Source organism: Mustela erminea, chromosome 13 (assembly GCF_009829155.1).
Source record: "Mustela erminea isolate mMusErm1 chromosome 13, mMusErm1.Pri, whole genome shotgun sequence".
In the NCBI taxonomy this organism is placed as follows: domain Eukaryota; kingdom Metazoa; phylum Chordata; class Mammalia; order Carnivora; family Mustelidae; genus Mustela; species Mustela erminea.
The window spans coordinates 74,231,195-74,253,954 of NC_045626.1; the positions used below are offsets into that span (position 1 = coordinate 74,231,195).

General features: G+C 44.6%; 2 protein-coding genes across 17 annotated transcripts in view; one reads left to right on the forward strand and one right to left on the reverse strand.

Moving 5' to 3' along the window:
* The window catches only part of ANKRD13A (ankyrin repeat domain 13A), a 32,664-nt gene extending 20,389 nt beyond the window's left edge, over nucleotides 1–12,275 (reverse strand). Inside the window, exons 1-2 of the mRNA XM_032311177.1 lie at nucleotides 11,888–12,275; nucleotides 281–413 (exon numbers count right to left, since the gene is read on the reverse strand). Of these exons, the coding sequence (XP_032167068.1) occupies nucleotides 281–413; nucleotides 11,888–11,983 (229 nt within the window). The 5' untranslated portion in view covers nucleotides 11,984–12,275. The remainder of the gene's footprint in view (nucleotides 1–280; nucleotides 414–11,887) is intronic.
* Nucleotides 12,276–15,039: 2,764 nt separating this feature from the next.
* The window catches only part of GIT2 (GIT ArfGAP 2), a 51,656-nt gene continuing 43,935 nt past the window's right edge, over nucleotides 15,040–22,760 (forward strand). For 15 of the 16 annotated variants that reach the window (XM_032311159.1, XM_032311163.1, XM_032311171.1 and 12 more), the window contains exons 1-4: nucleotides 15,040–15,243; nucleotides 19,831–19,964; nucleotides 21,684–21,796; nucleotides 22,431–22,536. In XM_032311159.1, the coding sequence (XP_032167050.1) occupies nucleotides 15,192–15,243; nucleotides 19,831–19,964; nucleotides 21,684–21,796; nucleotides 22,431–22,536 (405 nt within the window). In that variant the 5' untranslated portion in view covers nucleotides 15,040–15,191. Of the gene's footprint in view, nucleotides 15,244–16,287; nucleotides 16,348–19,830; nucleotides 19,965–21,683; nucleotides 21,797–22,430; nucleotides 22,537–22,760 lie in introns of all 16 variants that reach the window. The other variant, XM_032311168.1, reaches the window with a different exon arrangement.

Below are 22,760 nucleotides of genomic sequence, written 5' to 3' on the forward strand. Positions count from 1 at the left end.
GAATCTGGCCTCCATACTCATGTGTGATGAAGGGTTTGCACTGAGAGCTGCTTTCTGGATAGGAGTCGCCCTCCACTAAGGGCTTCTGGCCCAGGACACAGTTCGGACCATTGTGCCGCAGGTCTCTAAGGCCCGCATCTCCTCGCCCCGGCCCCTACTCCCAAGAGAGAAAGAGTCTTAATATAAAGATAACTTGAGGGCAATTATCATTGAGACTCGCCTTTATTCAGAAAGAGACATCAAAACAAAAGGCTTTCAGATATTTTCAAAATATACTTGCCTGTCCATCCCTCACGATTTTCTTTCGTAACATCTGCTTTATGTCGGAGCAAGACTCTAGCAGATTCCAAATGTCCCAAAGAAACAGCAAGATGCAATAAGGTTCGACCTCGTGGATCCAGAGCCTCCACATTCTGTGAAGTAAACACTGGCATTTATATAATTGTATATATTAAATCAAAATAAGGTAATGTGTGAGAGATAAAATTTAATATAAAATGGAAAATTGCACGTTACAACAGTGTGTGGAAGAAAGAATGCTTGCATGCGGGGGTGGCTGAAATATTAATTTGAGGCTATAATAAAGATGATGGTGGGGCTCCTGGGTGGCTCAGTGGGTTAAGCCTCTGCCTTCAGCTCAGGTCATGATCTCAGGGTCCTGGGATCGAGCCCCACATCGGGCTCTCTGCTCAGCAGGGAGCCTAATTCCCACCCCCCTCTCTCTGCCTGCCTCTGACTGCTTGTGATCTCTGCCAAATAAGTAAATTAAATCTTTAAAAAAAAAAAAAAAAAAAGATGATGGTTACTGAGTTCCTTTTTCTATAAAGTGAAGCACCTAAGAAACAAACACTAGCCGTAGGCCTCGGATCATCAGGCACGTCTTATGCCCTCCACAGCACTCAAAAGAAGTCTAAATAAAGCCGGGGCTTTAATGAATGCAACCAGCCCATGACACAGAACATGGGGGATTTCTCAAGCATGTATCAGGTCTAGAACAGGAAGTAGAGGACTTTAACCAAACGGAAAGCACAGAAGAGAACTGGGGTCAGACTAAAACTACATTCTCTAGCTGGGTTCCCACCAGAACGCCGCTCTCATTGCTCTGTATGGAGCTCCAAGTACCCTGAAGCAGCAGCATCCACAGGTCCTACAATGAGCACGATTTGCCAGACAGGGACATGGACATATTTATAGGTAAATGTGAGAAGAGACACATGCCACTGTTGTCCATTTCCCCTTGAAGGTTTTCTTCCCCATGCCAGACACAGCCATCTGGCTTCTACTCTTCATTCCTATTCCCGTCCTCCTTCCCCCAACCTGCGCTGGGTAGAGAGCCAAGTGGCAGTTTCTCTGGTTTGAACTCAGTCTGAATGACCGAAGGCTGCCTTCCAAAGATGGCTCTGAACGTTCTTCCAAGGACACAATAAACCACCATGGGACTTCTAGGATGTAAAACGTTTTAAGTGCTCAACTATTTCTCTGGAAATGTGCTTTTATCTTGATTTGAGATGCTAGTTGTTGTGCAGGCATTAACTGCAGCCTCCAAAGATAACCAGAATGTTCCACTTACTGGCCACATGGGAGAAAGGTAAGCAGAACTAAACAGCTACTGCCCAACAGCTACTGGACCTCCCTGTTCTGCAAAGGGCATCATGGCTACCGTGCAGACAGCAACTGTTCTCGAGGAATGACAGCAGTGGCCAAAGACATTCTGCAAAGCAAGCACACGTCCTCCTGGACCAATCCCAGACGTCAGCGTTCTCTCTGGTGCTGGAATACCAACACATCTCCTGGAATGGGGCCCACAGCACCTCCCAGGATTCCCTGGCTTTCCCCAAGGGCATGGCTTGTCCCTCTCACCAGAGACACTGATCTTCTTCCAAAGGGCCGGATCCAAGACTCATATCTCATATTCCCTAGCTTCCGCGACGCTGGTCTCTAATTTGCATTAAACCATTATTTTTTAAAAAGTAATCTAGCTAAAGATTTTTACCTGAGTTGCAGTTTAGCAGGAGAGACATAATTAACAAGTTCATTACCTCTTTACATATCTGTTATATAAACTGTTTCCTCACCTAACAAGTTCAGTCTATGGGAAAGGTGCTGGATTTTAGCACACTGCCTGAGAGAGAGGCAATGTTTAATGATATTTGTCACACAAAAAGGACAAATTCTATTTTATGCAATTCACACCCCAGAAGAAGACTAACATCTCAGACCAAGGACTGACACTCAAGCTTCTGGGCAACCACTAGATAATGATGTGTAAAATTAAAGCCAAATTCATTAAGTTGTTGACTTTGTCCTATTTTGGACCATAGGAAAAAAAAATATGCATGAGCCAGACAGCAGCAACATTTTGTGTTGCTGACTGTAGCCCTTCGGAGCCTCCTGTGCCTCTTTCTCATGTGAGAACCATGTGAAAAGAGAGAAAGAAGGAAGAATATTATGGGGACTGGGATTAAAGATGGTGGATGATTGAAGTGGAAATTAGCAAAACAGAGGACAGCAAATCAATACAGGAAAAAAAAAACCTGAAAATTGGTTCTTGGTAAATATCAAAAAAATTGACAAACTTTCAGCTAGATTGACCAGAAAAGAAAGAGCGAAGACTCCAGTTACCAAAAGCAGGAATGAAAGAAGGAATGTCACAACCAACTCTACAGAAATACAGAGTATTTAAAAGGAATACTATGTGGGGTGCCTGGGTGGCTCAGTGGGTTAAGCCCACAGAGTCCTGGGATCAAGCCCCACATCGGGCTCTCTGCTCAGCAGGGAGCCTGCTTCCCCTTCTCTCTCTGCCTGCCTCTCTGCCTACTTGTGATCTCTCTGTCAAATAAATAAATAAAATCTTAAAAAAAAAAAAATAAAAGGAATACTATGAACAACTGTATGCCAGCAGATTAGAGGCTTAAATGAAAGGCACATATTCCTAGACAGATACAAACCGGCAAAACTGACTTAAAAAACAGAAAATCTGAATAATTTGTAACAAGTAAAGAGACTGAATCAGTAATGTTTGAACTTTAAAAAAGCTCAGGCCCAGATGGCTTTGCCGGTGAATTCTGCCAAACATCCAAAGAATTAATACCAATTCCTCACAAATCCACCCCCCCAAAAAATAGAAGATAAAGGAAAACTTTCCAACTCATTTTATGAGCCCGGTTTATCCTGATAATAAATACATTGCCAAAGAAAGAAAACCACAGACCAATACCTCTAATGAATATAGATGCAAAAGCCTCAACAATATAGTAGCAAAACAAATTTAGCAATACACAGAAAGGTTATTAAACCCCAGGACCAAGTGAGATTTATCCCAAATGCAAAAGTGGCTTAACATCTGATAATTACTGTAACACATCAAATCAATGGAATAAAATTTTTAAAAACACATGACCATCTCAATAAATGCACAGGGTCTGAATGTAGTCTGCATTCTTATGTTGAAATGCTAACCTTCAAAGATGATGGTATTAGAAGTGGGGCCTTTGTGGGGGGTGCTTAGGTCGTGAGTGTGGGGCCCTCATGAATGGAATTAGTGCCTTAATAAAAGAGGCCAGAGAGTTTTCTATCCCCACTTCCACCATGTGAGGACACAGCTGGAAAGATCCTACTATGAACGAGGAAGAGAGCCCTCTCCAGCCACCACACTAAATCTGCCAGCACCATTATCTTGGACTGAGAGCCTCCTGAACTTTAGGAAGTAAGTTTCTATTGTTTATCAACTACCCCCTCTATGGTATTTTGTTACAGTGGCCCAAACAAGGCTAAAACAATGCAGAAAAAGCATTTAACAAAATCCAACACCCCTTCATGATACCAAATAAAAATAAAAAAGAAGCACTCAAAAATTAGAAATAAAAGGGAATTTCCTCATAGAGCATCCCATTATGAACACCACAGCTAACATTATCTTAGCAGTAAAAGACTGGATGTTCCGCCCTAAGATAAGGAACAAGCCAAGTACATTCTCTTTTGTCGCTTCTATTCAATACTGTACTAGATGTTCTAACCAGGGCAATAAGACAAGAAAAAGAAAGAAAAGGCATCCAGATTAGAAAGAAAGAAGAAAAACAATTTCTATTCATATTTTACATTATTTTATACACAGAAAATCCTGAGGTATCCACTAAAAGGTTAGAACTAACGAAGGAGTTCAGCACGATTGGAGGATACAAGATCAATATACAAAAATCAATTATGTTTCTCAGAGAACAAACTAGTGGTTACTAGAGGGGAGGTGAATGGAGATATGGGTAAGATAGATAAAGGGGATTAAGAGATACAAACTTCCAGTTATAAAATAAGTAAGGCACAAAGATGAAAAGTACAGCATAGGGAATACAGTCAATACATTGTTTGGTGACAGGTACTGACTACACTTATCACGGTGAGTGCTGAAAAATGTATAGAACTGTCAAATCAATATGTTGTACACCTGAAACTAATAGAACATTGTATGTTAATTATATTCCATTTTGAAAAACGAAACAAAATCAATTGTATCTCTATACACTTGTAACACAACTCAAAATGAAATTATGAAAATGATTCCATTTACAATAGCATCAAAAAAATAAAATATTTAGGAATAAATAAAAGTACAAAACATACAATCTGAAAACTATAAAGCACTGCTGAAAGAATTTAAGACCTAAATAAACGGAAAAACATCCATGCTCATGGGTCAGAAGACTTAATATTCAAGATGTTAATACTAGGCGAGTCTGGGTGGGTTAAAGCCTCTGCCTTCGGCTTGGATCATGATCCCAGGGTCCTGGGATCGAGCCCCACATCGCAGGCTCTTTGCTTGGCAGGGAGCCTGCTTCCTCCCCTCTCTCTGCCTGCTTCTCTGCCTACTTGTGATCTCTGTCAAATAAATCAATTTTTTTAAAAAATCTTAAAAAAAAAAAAAAAGATGTTAATACTCCCCAAACTGAGGGCACCTGGGTGGCCCAGTCAGTTAGGTGTCTGCCTTTGGCTCAGGTCATGATCCCAGGATCCTGGGATAGAGTCCACATTTGGCTCCCTGCTCAGCAGGGAGTCTGCCATCTCCCTCTCCTTCTGCCCCTCATCCCTCCTTATGCTCTCTTTCAAATAAATAAATAAAATCTTAAAAAAAAAAAAAAGTACTCCCCAAACTGAGCTACAGAGTCAATGCACCACCTATCAAAATTCCAGCTGACTTTTTGTAGAGATTGACTCGCTGATCCTAAAATTCTTAAGGAAGTGCAAGGAGACCAGCATAGCCAAAACCATCTGGAAAAGAGCAAAGTCTGAAGACTCACATTTACCAAATTCAAAATTTAACTGTGTACAAAGCTACAGCAATCAAGAGTGTGGTATTGGCAGAAAGGCAGAATCAAGAGAATACAATTTAAATTCCAGAAGTAAACTTACACATTTATGGTCAATTAGTTTTCTGTGAGGGTGCCAAAATAATTCAGTGGGGAAAAAATAATCTTTTCAGCAAATGGTGCTTGAACAACTGGATATCCGCATGCAAAAGAATGAAGTTTTACATATATGATACATGAAAATTAGCTGTAAATTGATCATAAACCCAAATAGAAGAGCCAAAACAATAAAACTCTTAGAAGAAAACAAAGAAGTTCATCTTTGTGACCTGGGGTTAGGCAAAACCTTCTTAAATACAATACCGAAAGCATAAAAGACAAAAGAAAATAGAGATAAATAGTACTTCCTCAGAACTAAAAATTTTTGTACTTCATATGATATCATAAACAAAGTAAAAAGACATCCCACAGAAGGGGAAAAAAATATTTATAAGTCATTTATCTGACAAGGGGCTACTAAGTATCGAGACTATACAAAGAACTTGAACTTCTTAAGGATAAAAAGACTACCCAATTTTTAAATGGGCAAAGGATGCGGAATAGACATTTCTTCAAAGGCGATATGCCAGGGTCAATGAGTACATGAAAAGAGGCTCAATTTCACTCATCACTAGGGAAATCTCAGTCAAAATCACAATGAGATGGGCGCCTGGGTGGCTCAGTGGGTTAAGCCGCTGCCTTCGGCTCAGGTCATGCATGATCTCAGGGTCCTGGGATGGAGGCCCGCATCGGGCTCTCTGCTCAGCAGGGATCCTGCTTCCTCCTCTCTCTCTGCCTGCCTCTCTGCCTGCTTGTGATCTCTGTCAAATAAATAAATAAAATCTTTAAAAAAAAAAGAAAATCACAATGAGATACCACTTCACACCCACGAGGATGACTAGTGTCCAAAAGAACAGCAAATGTGGAGAAACTGGAACCTTCACGCATGGCCAGTGGGAATGTAAAATGGTGCAGCCAATCTGAAAAATGGTGGGCAGGTCTTCAAAAAATCAAACACAGAGTAACCATATGACCCAGCCATTCCTCTCATGGGTACTGACCCAAGAAAAATAAAAACATACATCCCTATGAAAACTTGTACACAAAGGTACATACAGCATTATTCATACAGCCAAAAAGTTCTGCGGGGACAAATATCCATCAACTGGTAAAACAATAAACAGAATCCAGCACACCCAGATAATGGAATACTCTTCAGCCAAAGAAAGGAATGAAGGCCTGATCTGTCCCACAGTGTGGATGAAATCTCACACACATGCTAAGTCCAAAAGGCCACATACTGTAGGATTCCAGTTATAGGAAATGTCCAGTATAGGCAAATCTAAAGAGGCAGCAAGTAGATTAGCAGTCGCCCAGAGTTGGAGGGGTGGAGGGGAAATGGAGAGTGGCTACAGGGTACGGGGTTTCTTACTGGAGAGGTGAAAATGTTCTGGAATTTGATGCTGGTGCAGGTTGCACAGCCCAGTGAAGACACTAAAAACCACTGAGAGTTATACTTTAATGGGTGAATCGTATGATTAGTGAATTATAGCCGAATAAAGATGTTTGAAAAAAACCTATGTATGTGCTTCATGTAATATATAAAATGAATCCATCATCTATATACTGTTTGATAAGTTAGTTTCTCCAGAGCTTCAGTTTGTTCCCATGTAAACTGTGAATAAAAAATGGCGGGGGTGGGGGGGGGGGGAGGCAGGAATTGACCTTATAGAGTTCTTGCAAGAGTAAAGGTGTAATACCTAACCCTGTAAGAAGCACTAAGAAGAATTAGCTCTTCTTATCATATACCCACATTACGGAGCGTATATAAGCAGTCAGTTTCTTCCTAAAAGGGATCTGTTCAGATTTCATTACAGTTAATAGTGGGGCTTAGGGTCTCCAACCAATGACATTAGCTCAGTGAGCAAGAGATTTCAGAGCTAAACTAGAATTCACATTGGAAGCTCATCATTTCAGGTTTTCCTTTATGTTTCTCCAGTCATGAACTGTACCGAATTAAAAATACCTGCCCCTTCAAACTGTAATAGTGACCCTGAGGAGGCAGTAAAAGGCCAAGCCTTGAGTGCAGGCTGTAAAACCAGACAACAGGCCCACAGACAGGCCCCTGACTAGCCTCAGGTGCAGTGCTCAACCTTTCTGTTCTTCAGCACCCAGCACGAAGTAAGTGCCTCATCTACTCCGACTGCCACCTGCAGGCGGGGGGGGGCCCTCCACCAAGAGGCTGCGAACTGGCCTTCCATTCTCTCTCCAGAGTCCACTCTCATTCCTGTGCATCTCTCAGGCTGCTCTCGTCCTCTGCGGCTGTGACCCAAACTGACTCCCCCACCCTAAGTCCAGCAGGAAACGATATCCATAGGCATAGTTCCCTCAAGGGAGCCTGAGCCTCTAAGGGCCAAGAGGGAGCACGTGAGGGCAGGCTCTAGCTCTTCATCTTGGATGCTGGGCCCCTGGCTCCTGGCAGGCCTCCAGCCAACAAGCACCAACCTGAATGTGCACCCAGGGCCCCACTCAGCCTGCAGCAGATGGGGGTGAGAACCCCAGGGTAGCTCCCTGTCGAGCTCTAAGGACTGCTGCCACCTAGAACACCCTCTTCTTCTTGCCCTGATGGTGTCCCTTCACCTGCCGGCTTCCTCACTGGGGGCTGGCCCTTGAGTTGGGCCTCATCTGCCACCCTGTACCCTACTGGGTCCTGGTTTCCCCCCATCCAAGGTGCACTGACTGACTTTTGTATACATCCCTTTAAATGTTCACTCATTCTCCCAGCATCCGTAAAAAAGCCAGGGATGTTTAACAGACCTCTCTAGCTAAATGACAAACAACATAATGGTGACACAAATCACTTCCACTGCACCGGCTTCAAGGCCCCACTGAATATTAAAGATAGTAGAGCTGATGTGTCAAGAGGCACTTAATAAAATGCCCCTGCTGAGCCAACGTGGAAAGTGTGAAACAACTGCAGATGTGGCAAACTCCACACTTCAGCTCTCAGTAAGACCTTGGGATGGGGGTGACTCACGCGCCCGCGGAAACATGCCTATCCTCCTCATCTGGATAAACTTGATTCTATGCTGCTGTTCCTAGAACAAAATACAATTCTTGCAGCTACCAGTGTGCCCTCTTCCAGTCTCACTCGTGGGATGGGAGGAATGAAGGAACAGACCGCAGAAGCTTACTGGCAAACAAACGGAGTGAAGCAGCTGGTTGTGTTGCTGGGCCGATAGGAATTTTTTGTTTCTAACTCCGCAGCCAGTACGTGTTCCTTGCAGAAAAACTGGGCCATACATAAAAGAAACTGAATGCCCAGGACGATTACAATAATCACAGCAGCAATGAGGGTAAGTGGGATCACTCTCATTATGATGTGCCTGCGTTTTCAGATCTGCTCTCTGGCTTATCTTCCATAATTCTGAACTGGAGGGACTCTTATGGAAAAAGCAGCAGAATGGAAGGGTTAAGAATACAGCATCAGGGCAGAGCCCGACCTTCTGGGTTCACACCCTGGTTCAGCCAGTGGCTAAGTGTGCAGCTGAGCCTCCCCACCTTATCTGGTTTCCTTATCTATAAAATGGGAATCGTGATAGCATTCACTTGGGCACAGGTTGTGAGAATTAAATCTGAAATTGCACGGAAAGCATTCCAGCACAATGCCTGACAAACCGCTAGGCTTTCAGGGCTACTCTCCCTATTTTTACAGATGATAAAACAACTCAGCAAGGGTAGATAACTTGCCCAGGCTCACAACGTTATCAGTATTCGTACTGGCCATTAACCCAACTGCCTGTAAGTCACAGACCTCTGTAGTTGTTTCATAATCAAGAGAATCTTGACAAATATGAAAGCAACAAAATATTTCCTGCCACGTTTTAATGATATCAATGAATAACTTCTGAACCCTGAACCCTGAACTGGTTACAAAATTTGCAGGGTGCAGTGAGAAATGAAAATGCAAGGCGGTGGGGCCACCTGGTGTGGCTCAGTTGGTTAAGGCTCCAACTCTCAGGATTTCAGCTCAGGTCAGATCTCAGAATTGTGAAGTCAAGTCAGGCTCCATGGCTCAGCGGGGAGTCTGCTCAAGATTCTCTCTCTCCCTTTGCCCCCTCCTATGCGGTCTTGCTCTTGCTCATGCTCTCTCAAATAAATCTTTTTTAAAAAAGAACTTCAAGGGATGCCTGGGTGGCTCAGTTGGTTAAGCAGCTGCCTTTGGCTCAGGTCATGATCCCAGCGTCCTGGGATCGAGTCCCACATCGGGCTCCTTGCTTCTCCCTCTGCCTCTGCCTGCCATTCTGTCTGCCTGTGCTCGCTTTCTCCCTCTCCCTCTAATAAATAAATAAAAATCTTAAAAAAAAAAAAAAGGAACTTCAAGATGGTGAAAACAAAGCATTATACCAAGCATACCCCTTGAAGCAAACCCAACCTCTACCCCTTCAATGGCCAAGCTTTAGGATGGAGATTGGGTTATGTGGTCATGACAGTCAAGCTTTCACGGTAAAGATGTTCATTATGATTCATCTGCTTCAACTGCCTCTTACTCAGAAAGGATTGGTATACTATGAAATGATCTATGGGGATAACCGATAACAAAGTCAAAACCAAATAATTAGCAAGTATTAATATTCTTCCTTTGACACCCCCCCCCCAACTTGACAGTATAAGGTGCAAAGAATCAGTTTACTCCAGGAAAATCTGCTGCAGAATTGTAATTCTCTGATCACGAATGTCCTTAACATTTTTTAAGAGGCACAGAGAACTTTGAATGAATTACAGCCTACAGGAAAAGGAGAAAATTCATCTATGCCACATTTTAGACTGTAAACCAAGCCTGTGTTCTTATCAAACAAGTTTTTCCTATAAAGAAAACATGCACTGCATTCAAGTTCTTTTCTTCACCCCCGATGAACAGAAAGCCTTCTGTTTCCAGAAATCAGTATTGAAAGAGTGTGTGGCTTAATGGTGGCGACCAACTTCTCTATCAAAAGGTAGTTTAGTTCTGCGACTTTCTTTGTACTTTATCTCAGTATTTCACAAGAAGCTGGGGCAGCAGGGACACTGAGGAAGTGCAGACGCACAACACAGCAGGATTCTCTGGTTGTTTTTCAAGTGTCCAAGGTGAGAACGCTGAGAGCTGAGAGCGAAATGATGGAGGATTCCCTCTGCGCCACATCTAGTAACAGAAAGGGAATGAAATCACCAGGTATACTGGGACACCTAATGGTGAGTCATCTACTCTGGGGGCGTGATCTAATTAAGACCAATGACTCTTCCAATAAAAGTATATTGTGTCTGGACAGAGGATTTAAATGAAAAAAGACCAACTCTTGACTTACAGCAAGTGCCCAGCAGATTTTTTTTTTGTTAATATAGCAAGAGGCAAGAACACACTCACTTAGCAGTAACGTTATTCACCAAACGGGGTGATGCTGACCTTGCTCAATTTTTGCCAACCAAAAGTGCTTTTTCTTTAAAATTTCTTGACAATTAGCATCGATTTAGAGCCACTCAAAAATCAGGACTTCAAAGTCAACAAGAATTACACCAAATAACTACAAATCCTTATCCTAATGGCAAAGTACATTAGCTTGGAACCTGAGGGCACCAATAACTCCCCGAATTGTTGAGATGCCTTTAAAAGCAGGCTTTCTCCCGCAGAACACTACTGACACTTTGGACCAGATAATTCTCAGTTGTGGAGAGCTGGCCTGCGCACTGGAGAATGGTGACCTGCATTCTTGGCCTCTAGGGCTAAGATCCCAGTAGCACCCATTCCCCACTGGTAACAACCAAAACTGTCTCCACGCATTACCATTGGGGGTGGGGAGGTGTGTGTCAAAAATCACCTCCAACTGAGAACCACTGATTTATAGAGATGGAAAGAAATAAAAGACAAGGACTCAAAGCACTGGAGGACAGGAAGGGATTTTAAGGATCCTGTGCCCCCGTGATTCTCAAACTTTGGGATGTATCAGCCTACGAGGGCCAGAAAGGGAAAATGCCTTTCCCAAGGTCACAGAGCGAGTTACAACCTGGACTCCAAACCCAACCAAGCCCTTCCTTACGAAAAGGGCGGGGACGGGGAGGGGCGCGGGGATGAGCGGTGTGTGCCATTTTTACCTCTTTGGGAGAGGGAGGAAAACCTAACTGGTTACTACAGTGTACTCGAGCCAGCCGGCCAGAGTTAAAATCCCGACTTGGCATTTATTAAGTGGGCGACCTTGCATAAGGCACATAACCTCTGAGAGCCTCAGTTTCCTTCTCTGGCAAATGTAATAATAAGAGAGCCTACCTCCCAGGACTGCTGGAAAGGCAAAATATATATATATAACGTTCCTAAATCCCTCGGCACAGGGCCTGGCACCCAGTAAGCACTCCGATACATGTCCTTTTATTATTATTGTCGCAGGCTGCAGAACTGAAGGGGTCTGCGGGACCCCGAAGGCAGAGGGCTGGAGATGGGCTCTGGAGGACGAAGCGACCCCCGATTCCCCCCTCCCCGCCCCTCGCCACAGGCAGACCCCCGCCCCGCCCCTCACCTGGCCCCGCAGCTCCTTCTCCAGCTGCCGGTAGTCGTTGTTCCAAACCAGGAGGTGCAAAGGGAAGTGGCCGCTGTTGTCGCGGGACGAGGACATGGCGAGAAAGCCGCAGCCGGGCCCGCACTGCCCGCTTGCCAAGCCTCAGCCCCGGCGGGGTCTCCGGCGCCCGCCCGTCCGGCGGCCGACCAGAGACAGAGAGAGAACGGAGCGGGTGAGCGAGGGGCGCGGTACGCGGTGGGGCGGCCTACGGGCCGGGTGCGGGGCGCGCGGGAGGTCGGGGGTCGCGGGCCGGGTCGGGGACGGGGTCGACCGCGCCCACCCCGAGCCCCGCCGAGCTCCCGCCCGCACTGACAGCTCCCGAACCGACTTCTGCAGGCCGAACTGCCCCAAACAGGGAAGTGCGCGGGCGAACCACCGCGCGCCGCGGCAGGGGGAGACGAGTCCAGGCGCGCGGCCCAGAGTCGGCCCGACCGCACCCACTCCCAACTACACACCGGAAAACACAGTGCAATCTCGAAACAGAGCTAACATTCTCTCCCTTCCCCCAGGATCTCGACACGGACACCTCGGCCTATCCCTCACCAGCCTCTATCCCCCTGCTCCAGCTATCTCATATGGTTCAGTCCACAACTGGGCCTTTTCCATCTGCTCTGGGTTCAGGGGGTGGCCGCTGGGGCCTGGACCAAACCATTCCAGTTACTGACTCCCTTGCAGCCTTTTTGGAATTGGGCAGTGCTTCCATGATTGGCCAGAAGCCATTTTGAAAGTGGGCAACACCCAACAATTTTAAAGAGGGAATATCACAAACTCTGGAGAAGTGGCATCGAAGATTTGCCTAACAAGGGGATTGTTCTTCCTTAGGGTTTCTCAACATTGGCACACTGTAAACTCGGTAATTTTCTTTCTGTGAGGGTTGTCCTGTGCTTTCTAGGATGTTGAGCAACATCCTTGGCGTTTCTATCCCCTGGATGCTGTAGCACTTCTTGGCCAAAATGTCTCCAGACACTGCCAAATGTTCCCCCGGGGAGAAAAATCATCCCCAGTTGAGAACCACTTTCTACCAGAACTCCACACCAAGTTAGGATTCAAAGTGACCTACAGTGTGGTTTCCACATATGAGGGGCATTGGTTTTTCATACTAGCCACTCGAGTTTGGGATTATGGCGAAAAAGACTCACAGAGAATACCCAGACTTGATCAGATTCTGCAAATATTAAGTTCATTCTTTGAGTTTCAACCTCAGACACTACAGCTCTTTAGTTCAGTGAAGAGCCAAGTCAACTTAACAGCTATTCCCCAGCCTGTTATTGGCACAGTTGTCTGCAACTAGACCACACAGCCGGGTGAAGTTATTCAGTGCATCCTGAAAGCATAGCCTCTCCCTCCCCAGCCTGCATGCATCCGATGCCTGCCACAACAGCTGTTCAAGAATCCTGGCCTAATCCGTTCTCCACACGTGTTGAGTCGGCAAGATTTGTGAGTCTGCGGAACAAAGCAGGGTGCAGGAGCACCAGGATATGACCCAGAGGCCCTCGCTGTGGAATGTGTGGGAATTATTCCCGTCATTCCTACACCACACATTTATCAAAATGGAGAGGTAGACCAACATCCAGAGCCTCTAAGACCTCTTCCAGGACGTCCTATCTTTCCAGAAGCCTTATACAACTTAATCTTTCTTTTCATCATTCAATGCTCATTTTACATATCTCTTATTCATGAGTTGAAGAACTCCACAATGGCAGCATAACAGAGTATCTAAAGTCAAAATAGTGCCTGGCCCTTAATGGGCATCCAGTATTTCCCAAATGCAGATCATGACTGCATTTACATGTAATAAATACAATAAGTATTCACAGTATTAGGGTCGCATCTCTTCTCTCATTCACACTGATTAAACTCATCTCATTGTGTTTGTTTCACAGTATCCTACAGATTACTGTAGGTCATCTATTCTTATTCTCAAAAACAAAAAGTTGTGATTAGAAACTAGTAGTAATACTAAATACCAAGAATAGCAGGAGCTACTATTATTGAGTGCTTACAATGAGGCAGGCACACCACATTTTTCCGTAAATTATTCCATTTGTCCTTTGCCAGATAGTAAATATTTAGCTCCGTTGGCCATATATGAGTTCTGTCAGATATTTTTCATCGACTTCCTCTTCTTTTTCTTCTTTACAATCCTTTAAAAATGTTTTTTAAAAAATTATTCTTGTGGAGGCCGAGAAAAATCAAGGCCATCCCACCTCAGGTTTAGACTTAGCATAGGTACATCTATCTTAGCTCTGGCAGCCACCTCAGATCCCTGTGCCCAAGGGTTGAATTTTCCCCTACTTTGCTTTAGTTCCAGAGACCCCCACCCACCCTGCTTTAGTAAGCCCCACCCTACTTTAGTTCCAGAGACCCCCATCCTGCTTTGGTTCCAGAAACCCCCACCCTGCTTTAGTAACAGGAACCCATAAACAGCCCTGCCTTCACTAAGCTCTGGGTCCAAGTCCCTACTCCGCTGTGCCCGTTATACTTGGGCCCAAGCTTAAGCTTGTCAAATAAACCCTTGTGTGATTGCATCCGTGCTTGGCTCCTTGGTGTTCTCTCAGAGACGAAAACTCAGGCATAACATTCTTATGTAGCAAGACTTGCCAAAAAAACAAAAAGCGTGCACTAGAGGTAGAAAACACATCAGCTCCATTTTGCATATGAGACTAAAACTGCAGCCAAAGAAACACCTAGTGTTGGTTATTTTACGTATTTTGTTGTAGATCTACCACAATAGAATGTAAGCGCCATGAGAACAGGAAATTTTCTTTGCCTACTGTCATGTCTTCTGCGCCTGGAACAGTATGTGGAACAGAGCACATGCTCAGTAAGTATTTGCTGAATAAGTGAATGAACTTGACCAGTTATACTAAATGACTTGACGATTGATGGCCTCGGGAAACATGTGGCTGCAGAACCCTGGCCACGAGATTTTTGCTGCTTCTCCTGGTATTAATCAGTGCTGGGACTTCCAAAGAGAGAGAAACTCAAACTTAAGAAAATATATAGGCAGGGCAGACGATGTTCAGGCACATATCTGCCCTCATTCAAGATGGCGACAAAGCAGCGTGCCCTTTCCGGTCACATGATCTGCCCCTCAGCGAAGGGCACCTCCCCGCGCGTGCGTGCTGCGACGCGGCTGCGAGGCGCTGAGGGGAGAGGCGCCACCGCCAGCGCCGTCGTGGGGACCCGTTAGAGCGGAAGCGCCTCCGTCGCAGCCTTTGCTGTCCCGGGGACCCTGATTCCTGGCAGGTGGGAGGCGGGAGCCATGTCGAAGCGGCTTCGGAGCAGCGAGGTGTGCGCTGACTGCAGCGGGCCGGGTGAGTCGCACCGGCCGGGCCCGCTTCCCTCAGTTCTGCTCGATGGGACCCCTGCCCCGGGGCCGCCCCCTGGGTCGGGCGGGTCCCGGCGTCCGAACCCCACACCCCGGGTCCCAAAGAGGAGCCACCGGCACGGCCTCCGGGCGGGACCCGTCCGGGGCCTGTCAAAGCCGGGTGGGCTAGGGACCCGCCGCCCTCCTTCCCCTCCCTCCCCTCCCTCCCTTCCCTCTCGTCTCATCCCCTTTCCTCTCCTCTGTCCCAGGCCGGGCGGGGAGGCTGCGGGGTCGAGGCTGCTTCCCCAACAGGAAGGGGCTTGGGCAATCCACAGGAAGGCCAATTACAGAAGTAAAACGCGAGCGTTCTCCCGGCTGCGGCCCCCAGAGGCTGCAGGTGTTCCCCCAGCTCCCCGCGCAGCCCCCCGGACCCTGTCCCGCGAGGGGCCCCTGCCTGGGGTGGGTGCGCTCGCCGCTTCCGTCTACTGATACTCTCCATAGGACCCCCGTATTTCTCTATTCTAAGAGCCCGTCTCCCGCTCCATCTCCACCGGGGAGAATCTCCATAAGGTCCGGGTCTTGCAGACACAACCAGCGCTTGGGAGGCAATACCGGTCTCGAGTTTTGAGGTCTTAAGGGCCTGGGTTCAAGCTAGCTTTTGTCTCTGGGTGACCTTGGACCGGTGATTTCATGTAGCCCAGCCTTAATTTCCTCATTTTTCCGATGGTGATAATTGGGAGACCCACATTCAGTGGTAAGGAAGAGTTGATGAATATTCTTAGGATCATCTCATCTAAGTTTTTTTCTTTTCTGTATTGCGCTGTTTAGTACAGAACCTTTGCTGTCTCTTAAAGCTGGAGTTGAGGTTCTAAATCATACATTAATTACAACCTACAAAACAAAATGATTGGCAACAGACACATTTGGGCATTCAGGCAGGATAGACATTGGTGTGTTGAAAGGTCAGAACCGTTCTTCCCTTGCCTAAGGGATTTAGCTTTTTCATATTTAGAGTTCAGATCCCTCTTAGCAACTGAAACCGAATTGACAGGTCTCTGTGCTGTTCTTGGTGCTTGGATTAACCTGCTTTGAAATTTGAAGCAATTCAAAGGTAAGATGGCTTCTTTGGTTACAGTAAAGTCCAATTAACCATCATAATTAAATCATTGAACACCAGTGTTTCTTCAACTGTCCCAAACTTCATCTTGTTGTGTGGCAGTGGAGACTGATTTTACATAGTACTGTGATAAGTCAGACCTTGTGTGGTTCCTTTATGGCCTGTGTAGTGCAAGTAGGTTACCAGTTTCTTTTGCAGATGGGGAAGGGAGTAGAGGAGTTGAAAAAGAGGACCTCAAGGCATTGTGGGTTATACAGACTCCATCGTATTCTCTGAAAATGTTATTTGTTCCACTTCCTTATTTTCTTACTTGTTTGTTTTTTTTTTTAATTTTTTTTTTTAAGATTTTATTTATTTATTTATTTGACAGAGAGAAATCACAAGTAGATGGAGAGGCAGGCAGAGAGAGAGGGAAGCAGGCTCCCCGCTGAGCAGAGAGCCCGACACCGGACTCGATCCCAGGACCCTGGGATCATGACTGGAGCCAAAGGCAGCGGCTCAACCCACTGAGCCACCCAGGCGCCCCTTCTTACTTGTTTTTAGTTGAACTTTCTGTGATGTGTTTCATTCACATGAGTGTAGGTTCAGACTTCCTCTTGGAATGTGTATTCTTTACTCATTAGGTGATAGGGAACAAAGGAAAGCTGCTTCTCCATTGCTGCACTAATGACTGTCTTGCCCTTCTGCAGCATTTTGTGCATATTTCAGAACATTTTTTCTTCCATTGTATCATTTTCGTTGTTGTCTCAAATGCCTAATCTACAGAGACTTGAGTCACTTCCTTCCTGTTTTGAATATAATTAGGCTACCTTGAAATGTTGTGTGAACTTGAGCAGCTAGGAATTTGTGCTGCCTTTTCTGCAGAGCCCTAATCAAGAGAGTTGCCTCTTTCTCGAAGGGGTCCCTTTAAAGATTCTGTTGACTGCTGAGGCCTTCTCCCCAGAAAATGCACATGTAGTCACTCTTTCATCCAGAACTCAATTTCTTAATGGGGTCACAGACATTTCTGAGGTCCATTTGTGGTGTTCCTGGGGCGGAACTCTCCATGGTGGAGTCTGGGGAAGAAGCCCCAGCATAAAACAGTTTACCTTTAGGCAAAGGTTTCACCCAGCCTCATTCATATGAACTCGATTTTGATTTTGCTGTGCTGTGAATGTTCTAATATTTTTTCCATGGGACTCTGATCCATGATGTTAAAGTGATGAATTGAGAACCTTGCTTAATGTGTATTAAATCCTTGTTGTCTTACTATTTAATTTTCTCCAGGAACACTGTGAATCCTCTGAATGATATGTGAAAACAAAAGCTTCAAAATAGTCTTTTTATTTTTTTTAAGTATTAGTACCAAACTACAAAAAGCTGTGTTCTTTTTTTTTTTTGTAGATTTTATTTTTTTATTTGACAGACAGAGATCACAAGGAGGCAGAGAGGCAGGCAGAGATTGGGAGAGGAAGCAGGCTCCCCGCTGAGCAGAGAGCCCTACGTGGGGCTGGATGACAGGAAGCTGGGATCATGACCTGAGCCGAAGGCAGAGGCTTAACCCAATAAGCAACCCAGGCGCCCCCCAAAAAACAGTGTTCTTATGTATCTTTGTAGGGATCTTTGCTCTTGACATTTTCAGTCTTTGCATTTCAGAATAGTATAGTAGTACTGACAGAATTATACTTCATTGATTTGTTTTTGTTTTATTTCACGGCAAACCTTTTACCATGATCACATCTCAGCAAATATATTTTTTTAAATGGCGACATTAATGAATCTCTCTTTAATGAATCTAGTTCATTTTAAATGTTTTGTTTTATTTTATTTTGCGAGAGAGCGCAAGTGTGCACCCGTGCACACTCCCACACATGCACAGAGAGGAGCAGAGGGAAGGAGAGGGAGGGAGAGACTCCCAGGTAGACTCTGTGCTCAGGTGGAGCCTGATCTCACGACCCTGAGATCATGACCTGAGCCGAAATCAAGAGTCGGTCCCTAAGCCGAGTGAACCACCCAGGTGCCCCAAATCTAGTTCATTTTAAATAGTTTGTTCTCGGAGCTCAACTATCTGAAAACTCCATTTGAGATTTTTCACTATAGTAATAGTGTTCACCTGAAACAGTCGAAGTCTTAAGTATTGACAATCAAAACTTTTTCCAGTTGTCAGGAATCTCAGCGCTTCTTGAAAATACCTGAATGGTACTTCGAAAATAATTTGTAAAAGTTTTAACAGCTGACATTACTGAGTACTTACTATATGCAGAGAACTTTACCCTTTATATGCCCCCTACTCTAAGGTGTGCTGTTATTCCCATTCAACCCATGGTGAGGATGCTCAAAAAAATAACTTACCTGAGATCATTAGAAGTGGCAGAGTTGCAGTTCCAACCCTGGACTGCTTGTCTCCAGAGCCACCCTCGCAGCCACCACACCCTGTGACTCCCAGGATTTGTCTCTGATTTCATTATATGGTTGGAAAGGATTTGAATAAACTGTTAAAAATGGCAAAGATGGTGTAGATGCATTTTAGAGATTTTTGTGGACATTGAAGAATTTCTAAATATAACTCTTAGACCAGGCAGCTTGAGTGGCACCTTTTGTCACCCCATTGTGAGTCTGACAAAATGTAGAAAGTCTTTTTTTGTCTGGGGTTTCTAAGTGTATGTGTTCAGTTTACTTGCCCCGTGTGGATTATTCTCACTCCTTACCAAGTGCAAATTATTCCTCATCTCAAAGGATGTCTGCTGAAGCTCCGTAGGACTTCATGGAAAAGAAGTATTGTACACACACACACCAAAAATGTTACTCACTTTTATTTTACACCTTTGCCCCTTTAAAGCAGCTCTTATTCCAGCTTCTGTTCTTTCAGAGCAGTTGCAAGATGGAACTCAGCAGTTTATTTGAAACGACTAATGGATGTCATAGAATATTTTCTAGCAGAGAAGGCCAGGTTCCTCAGTGTGTCCTGCGAACCACCATAGCCACCCAGTGTTACTGTGTTGCTTGTAGCTTTCTGCCAGGCCTTGAGCCGTGCACAAGTATGGCAGTAGATCAGGGTAGCAGTCTCTTCAGCATTTAGTTCAGATAACAGTCTGGATTATTCATTGACATGGCTGTGTTACTTGCTGTTTGTGGAGGTTGGTTTGAAATGACTCATCCGTCCTCTCCCAGTTTGCTTCTCTTATGTTGAATGAAAGAGCAGGCATCTGAGACAGTAGATCACATTAGGGCTACAGACTGTGGCCCTACTCCAGAAAGGAGACAACTGCTTATTTAGGGCTTCAGCACATGTGTTTAATCTCAATCAGTGTGGTACCCAGTCAGCCAAGAAAGGTGGTATCATCAGGCAGGCTCACCAGCTCGGCATGTTGACTAGCATCATAAGACAACAGAAATGTCTTATTTTTCTGGAAAACCAAACCTCAGTTGTTGTTGGCCATCTGTCAGTATAGCAGCCACCTGGTATCCTCGACACTGAGATGTCATTCTTCTTTCCAGATCCTTCCTGGGCATCAGTAAATAGGGGAACTTTTATATGTGACGAGTGCTGCAGTGTCCATCGGAGCCTAGGGCGCCACATCTCGCAAGTAAGGCATCTTAAACACACACCGTGGCCTCCCACGTTGCTGCAGGTAAACAGTAAGAATTCTCATGGTTTGTAATTTGAGCTTGTAGGGTTCATGGTTTTAGCAACTAAATTCCCCTACTACACTTAAATCTTATAAAAATGTTTGAGTTGTAACTGAATAGAGGTGCTATGCCTATTAGTGCTGTATGTGAGAACTTAATTCCTCATTTAAGATTTTTTTTCCCCTTCTAAGAAATAAATTTTGTCTCAAAAACTCAATTATAGATAGAAAAATAATTGTTAAAATATCCTGGTAATATTTCACGGCTGACTTTCTGGACTGTAACCAGAAATTGTTTTCAAATGGTCCATCTTTTTCATACACCACAATGTTTCTGAAAGCTACAGTCTCGGAAAATTTTCCTTATGTTTCCTGCTTTGATGGAAGCATGGACTGAGACTCCTCAGAAATCTCTGAAACGTCTGATCTAAGTCTTCTTGAAATTCTTGTTACAATTTAGACACCAAATTGGGTTGACATGTTTCAATAGAATGCCTGACACCCTGGTAAGTGTCAAGTGAGCTCTTTGTTTTCTTTGGGGTTGGATGTCATGTCATCTTTACTTCTATTTTGGGGTGCATTCTTCAATGGAATGCAAGAAGGAACTATTCTTCAAGTTCTGTTTGGAAATCAGAATTAAGCATGTGTTTCGCTTTCATTTGTCCTGAGTACATATTTTACTAAATCTGTGGCAGCTGCTCAACATGTCCCTTAAACATGCCTATATAAACCAACAGACCAGAACAAGTGGGTTTGGGTCTCTGATGTGACACTGTCTCCACCAGTGCAAAAAAAAACAGATGGGGCAGTGTCAGGAGTCATGCTTTGAAATGAAATTGGGAAGTATGATTTATTAATAACTCGTGCTTAGAAGTTTCTAACAGCTTCTTCTCATGTGAAAGTGGGTGTTTATTGCTCTCAGGTCTTTGTTTAGAGATTTCATTATAGGGCCTGAAGAAAGTCCAGAGATGAATAGTTTAAAATGCCAGGATTGACCCTAAAAGAACAATTCAGGGGCTCCTGGGTGGCTCAGTTGGTTAAGCAACTGCCTTCAGCTCAGTTCACGATCCCAGAGTCCCGAGATCAAGTCCCACATTGGGCTCCCAGCTCCACGGGGAGTCTGCTTCTCCCTCTGACCTTCTCATCTCTCATGCTGTCTCTCACTGTTTCTCTCTCAAAGAAATAAAATCTTTAAAAAAAAAAACACACACAATTCCGAAAGGATGGCACATGAACGACCAGTGGTACTCAAGACAAATGTAGGTAATACTCAAATATTTATTTTAATGGTTGCATTAGTTTAATGTTTATAGGAAAATTTAACTAGCACACCAAGCCATAATTGCTAGTAAAAGGTTTTTTTTAAATGAGTGGATTAAAGGAAAATCTTAGGCAGAAGGTCTAGACAGTACGTGGGTTGTTAAGAATCTTAAAAACTGTATTTGAATGATCACTGCCCCAAAGTGTCAAAGTGCTCTTCATAATATGTAAGAACAATTTAATCAAACGCTTTTAGATACTTAGCCATTCTCCTGGTCGACCTGAATATTGCATATAGGGGTCATCCTTCTCTTTCTGGAATCAGAAAGCAATGATTTGTAGGACATCCCCGTCATGCTGATGTTTGCAGTAGGGCTTGGTTTTCCCAGCTCAGTCACTACAATTTCCAGTGAATATTTGTGGAAATACATTAAAATATGATTTTATACTATTTGGTTTTAGATGGTTGAAACCTTGTATAATAATGGTGCCAATTCTATATGGGAGCATTCTTTGCTGGACCCTGCCTCTATTATGAGCGGAAGACGTAAAGCTAATCCACAGGATAAAGTACAGTGAGTGGAATGTTTATCAATACTCTTATTTCTTCATAACCCCTGGGGACCACTAAAAGGAGTGCAGCTACTTTGGACCAGTCTCAAGGGCGGCACAGGAGGTGGTTACACTCCAGTTGTGCATGGAGCTCCTTGCTATTAGAAATGGAGAACAAGCCCCCCCGCACAGAACCATCTCTTTTGCATGGTTGCACGGCATGAGTCAGTGGCTTCTCCAGTTTGAAACTAAAGCTTGGAGGCTGTTAATGTAATCAGACTTAAGCTTAGGTGCTCAGACAAGAGGCAGTCAGACCAGAAATCTAGGTTCTGGGCTCCAGTCTGCCTGATACCTCTACCTGTATGATGGGATGTAACAGCTGCTTCCTCACAAGGCTGCTAGGTCAATTAAGAAAATTACAAAGAAAAAAGAGAGGCTCTGAAAAGCAAATACTCTGCAATCCTGGCCATTAGAATGACTAATTGACATTTTGAGGCTTCAGGTCTTAAACTCCTGCTGGAACTTACTTCACTATTGTTCCTTTTCTTCTCAAGTAGGGGATGCGGGTCACTTCCTTTTCCTTTTACAGCCTAAAGAATGGGGAATGTTACATCTGAGCTGTGAGTGAGCTGTTTTTTTCCCTCCCCTGCAAACCAGTCCTAATAAAGCGGAATTCATCAGAGCCAAGTATCAGATGTTAGCATTCGTACATCGCTTGCCTTGCCGGGATGATGACAGCGTGACTGCCAAAGACCTTAGCAAGGTGGGTCATACCTTTTAAAATCCCTAAAATTGCTGGATGAAATGTTATATTGTTTTGTTTGGAAAAAACTTAAAGAGGGGGTGCCTGGGTGGCTCAGTCATTGAGCATCTGCCTTCAGCTCAGGTCATGATCCCAAGGTCCTGAGGCCGAGCTCTGTGTTAGGCTCTTGCTCAGTGGGAAGCCTGTTTCTCCCTCTTCTATTCCCCCTGTTTGTGTTTCCTCTC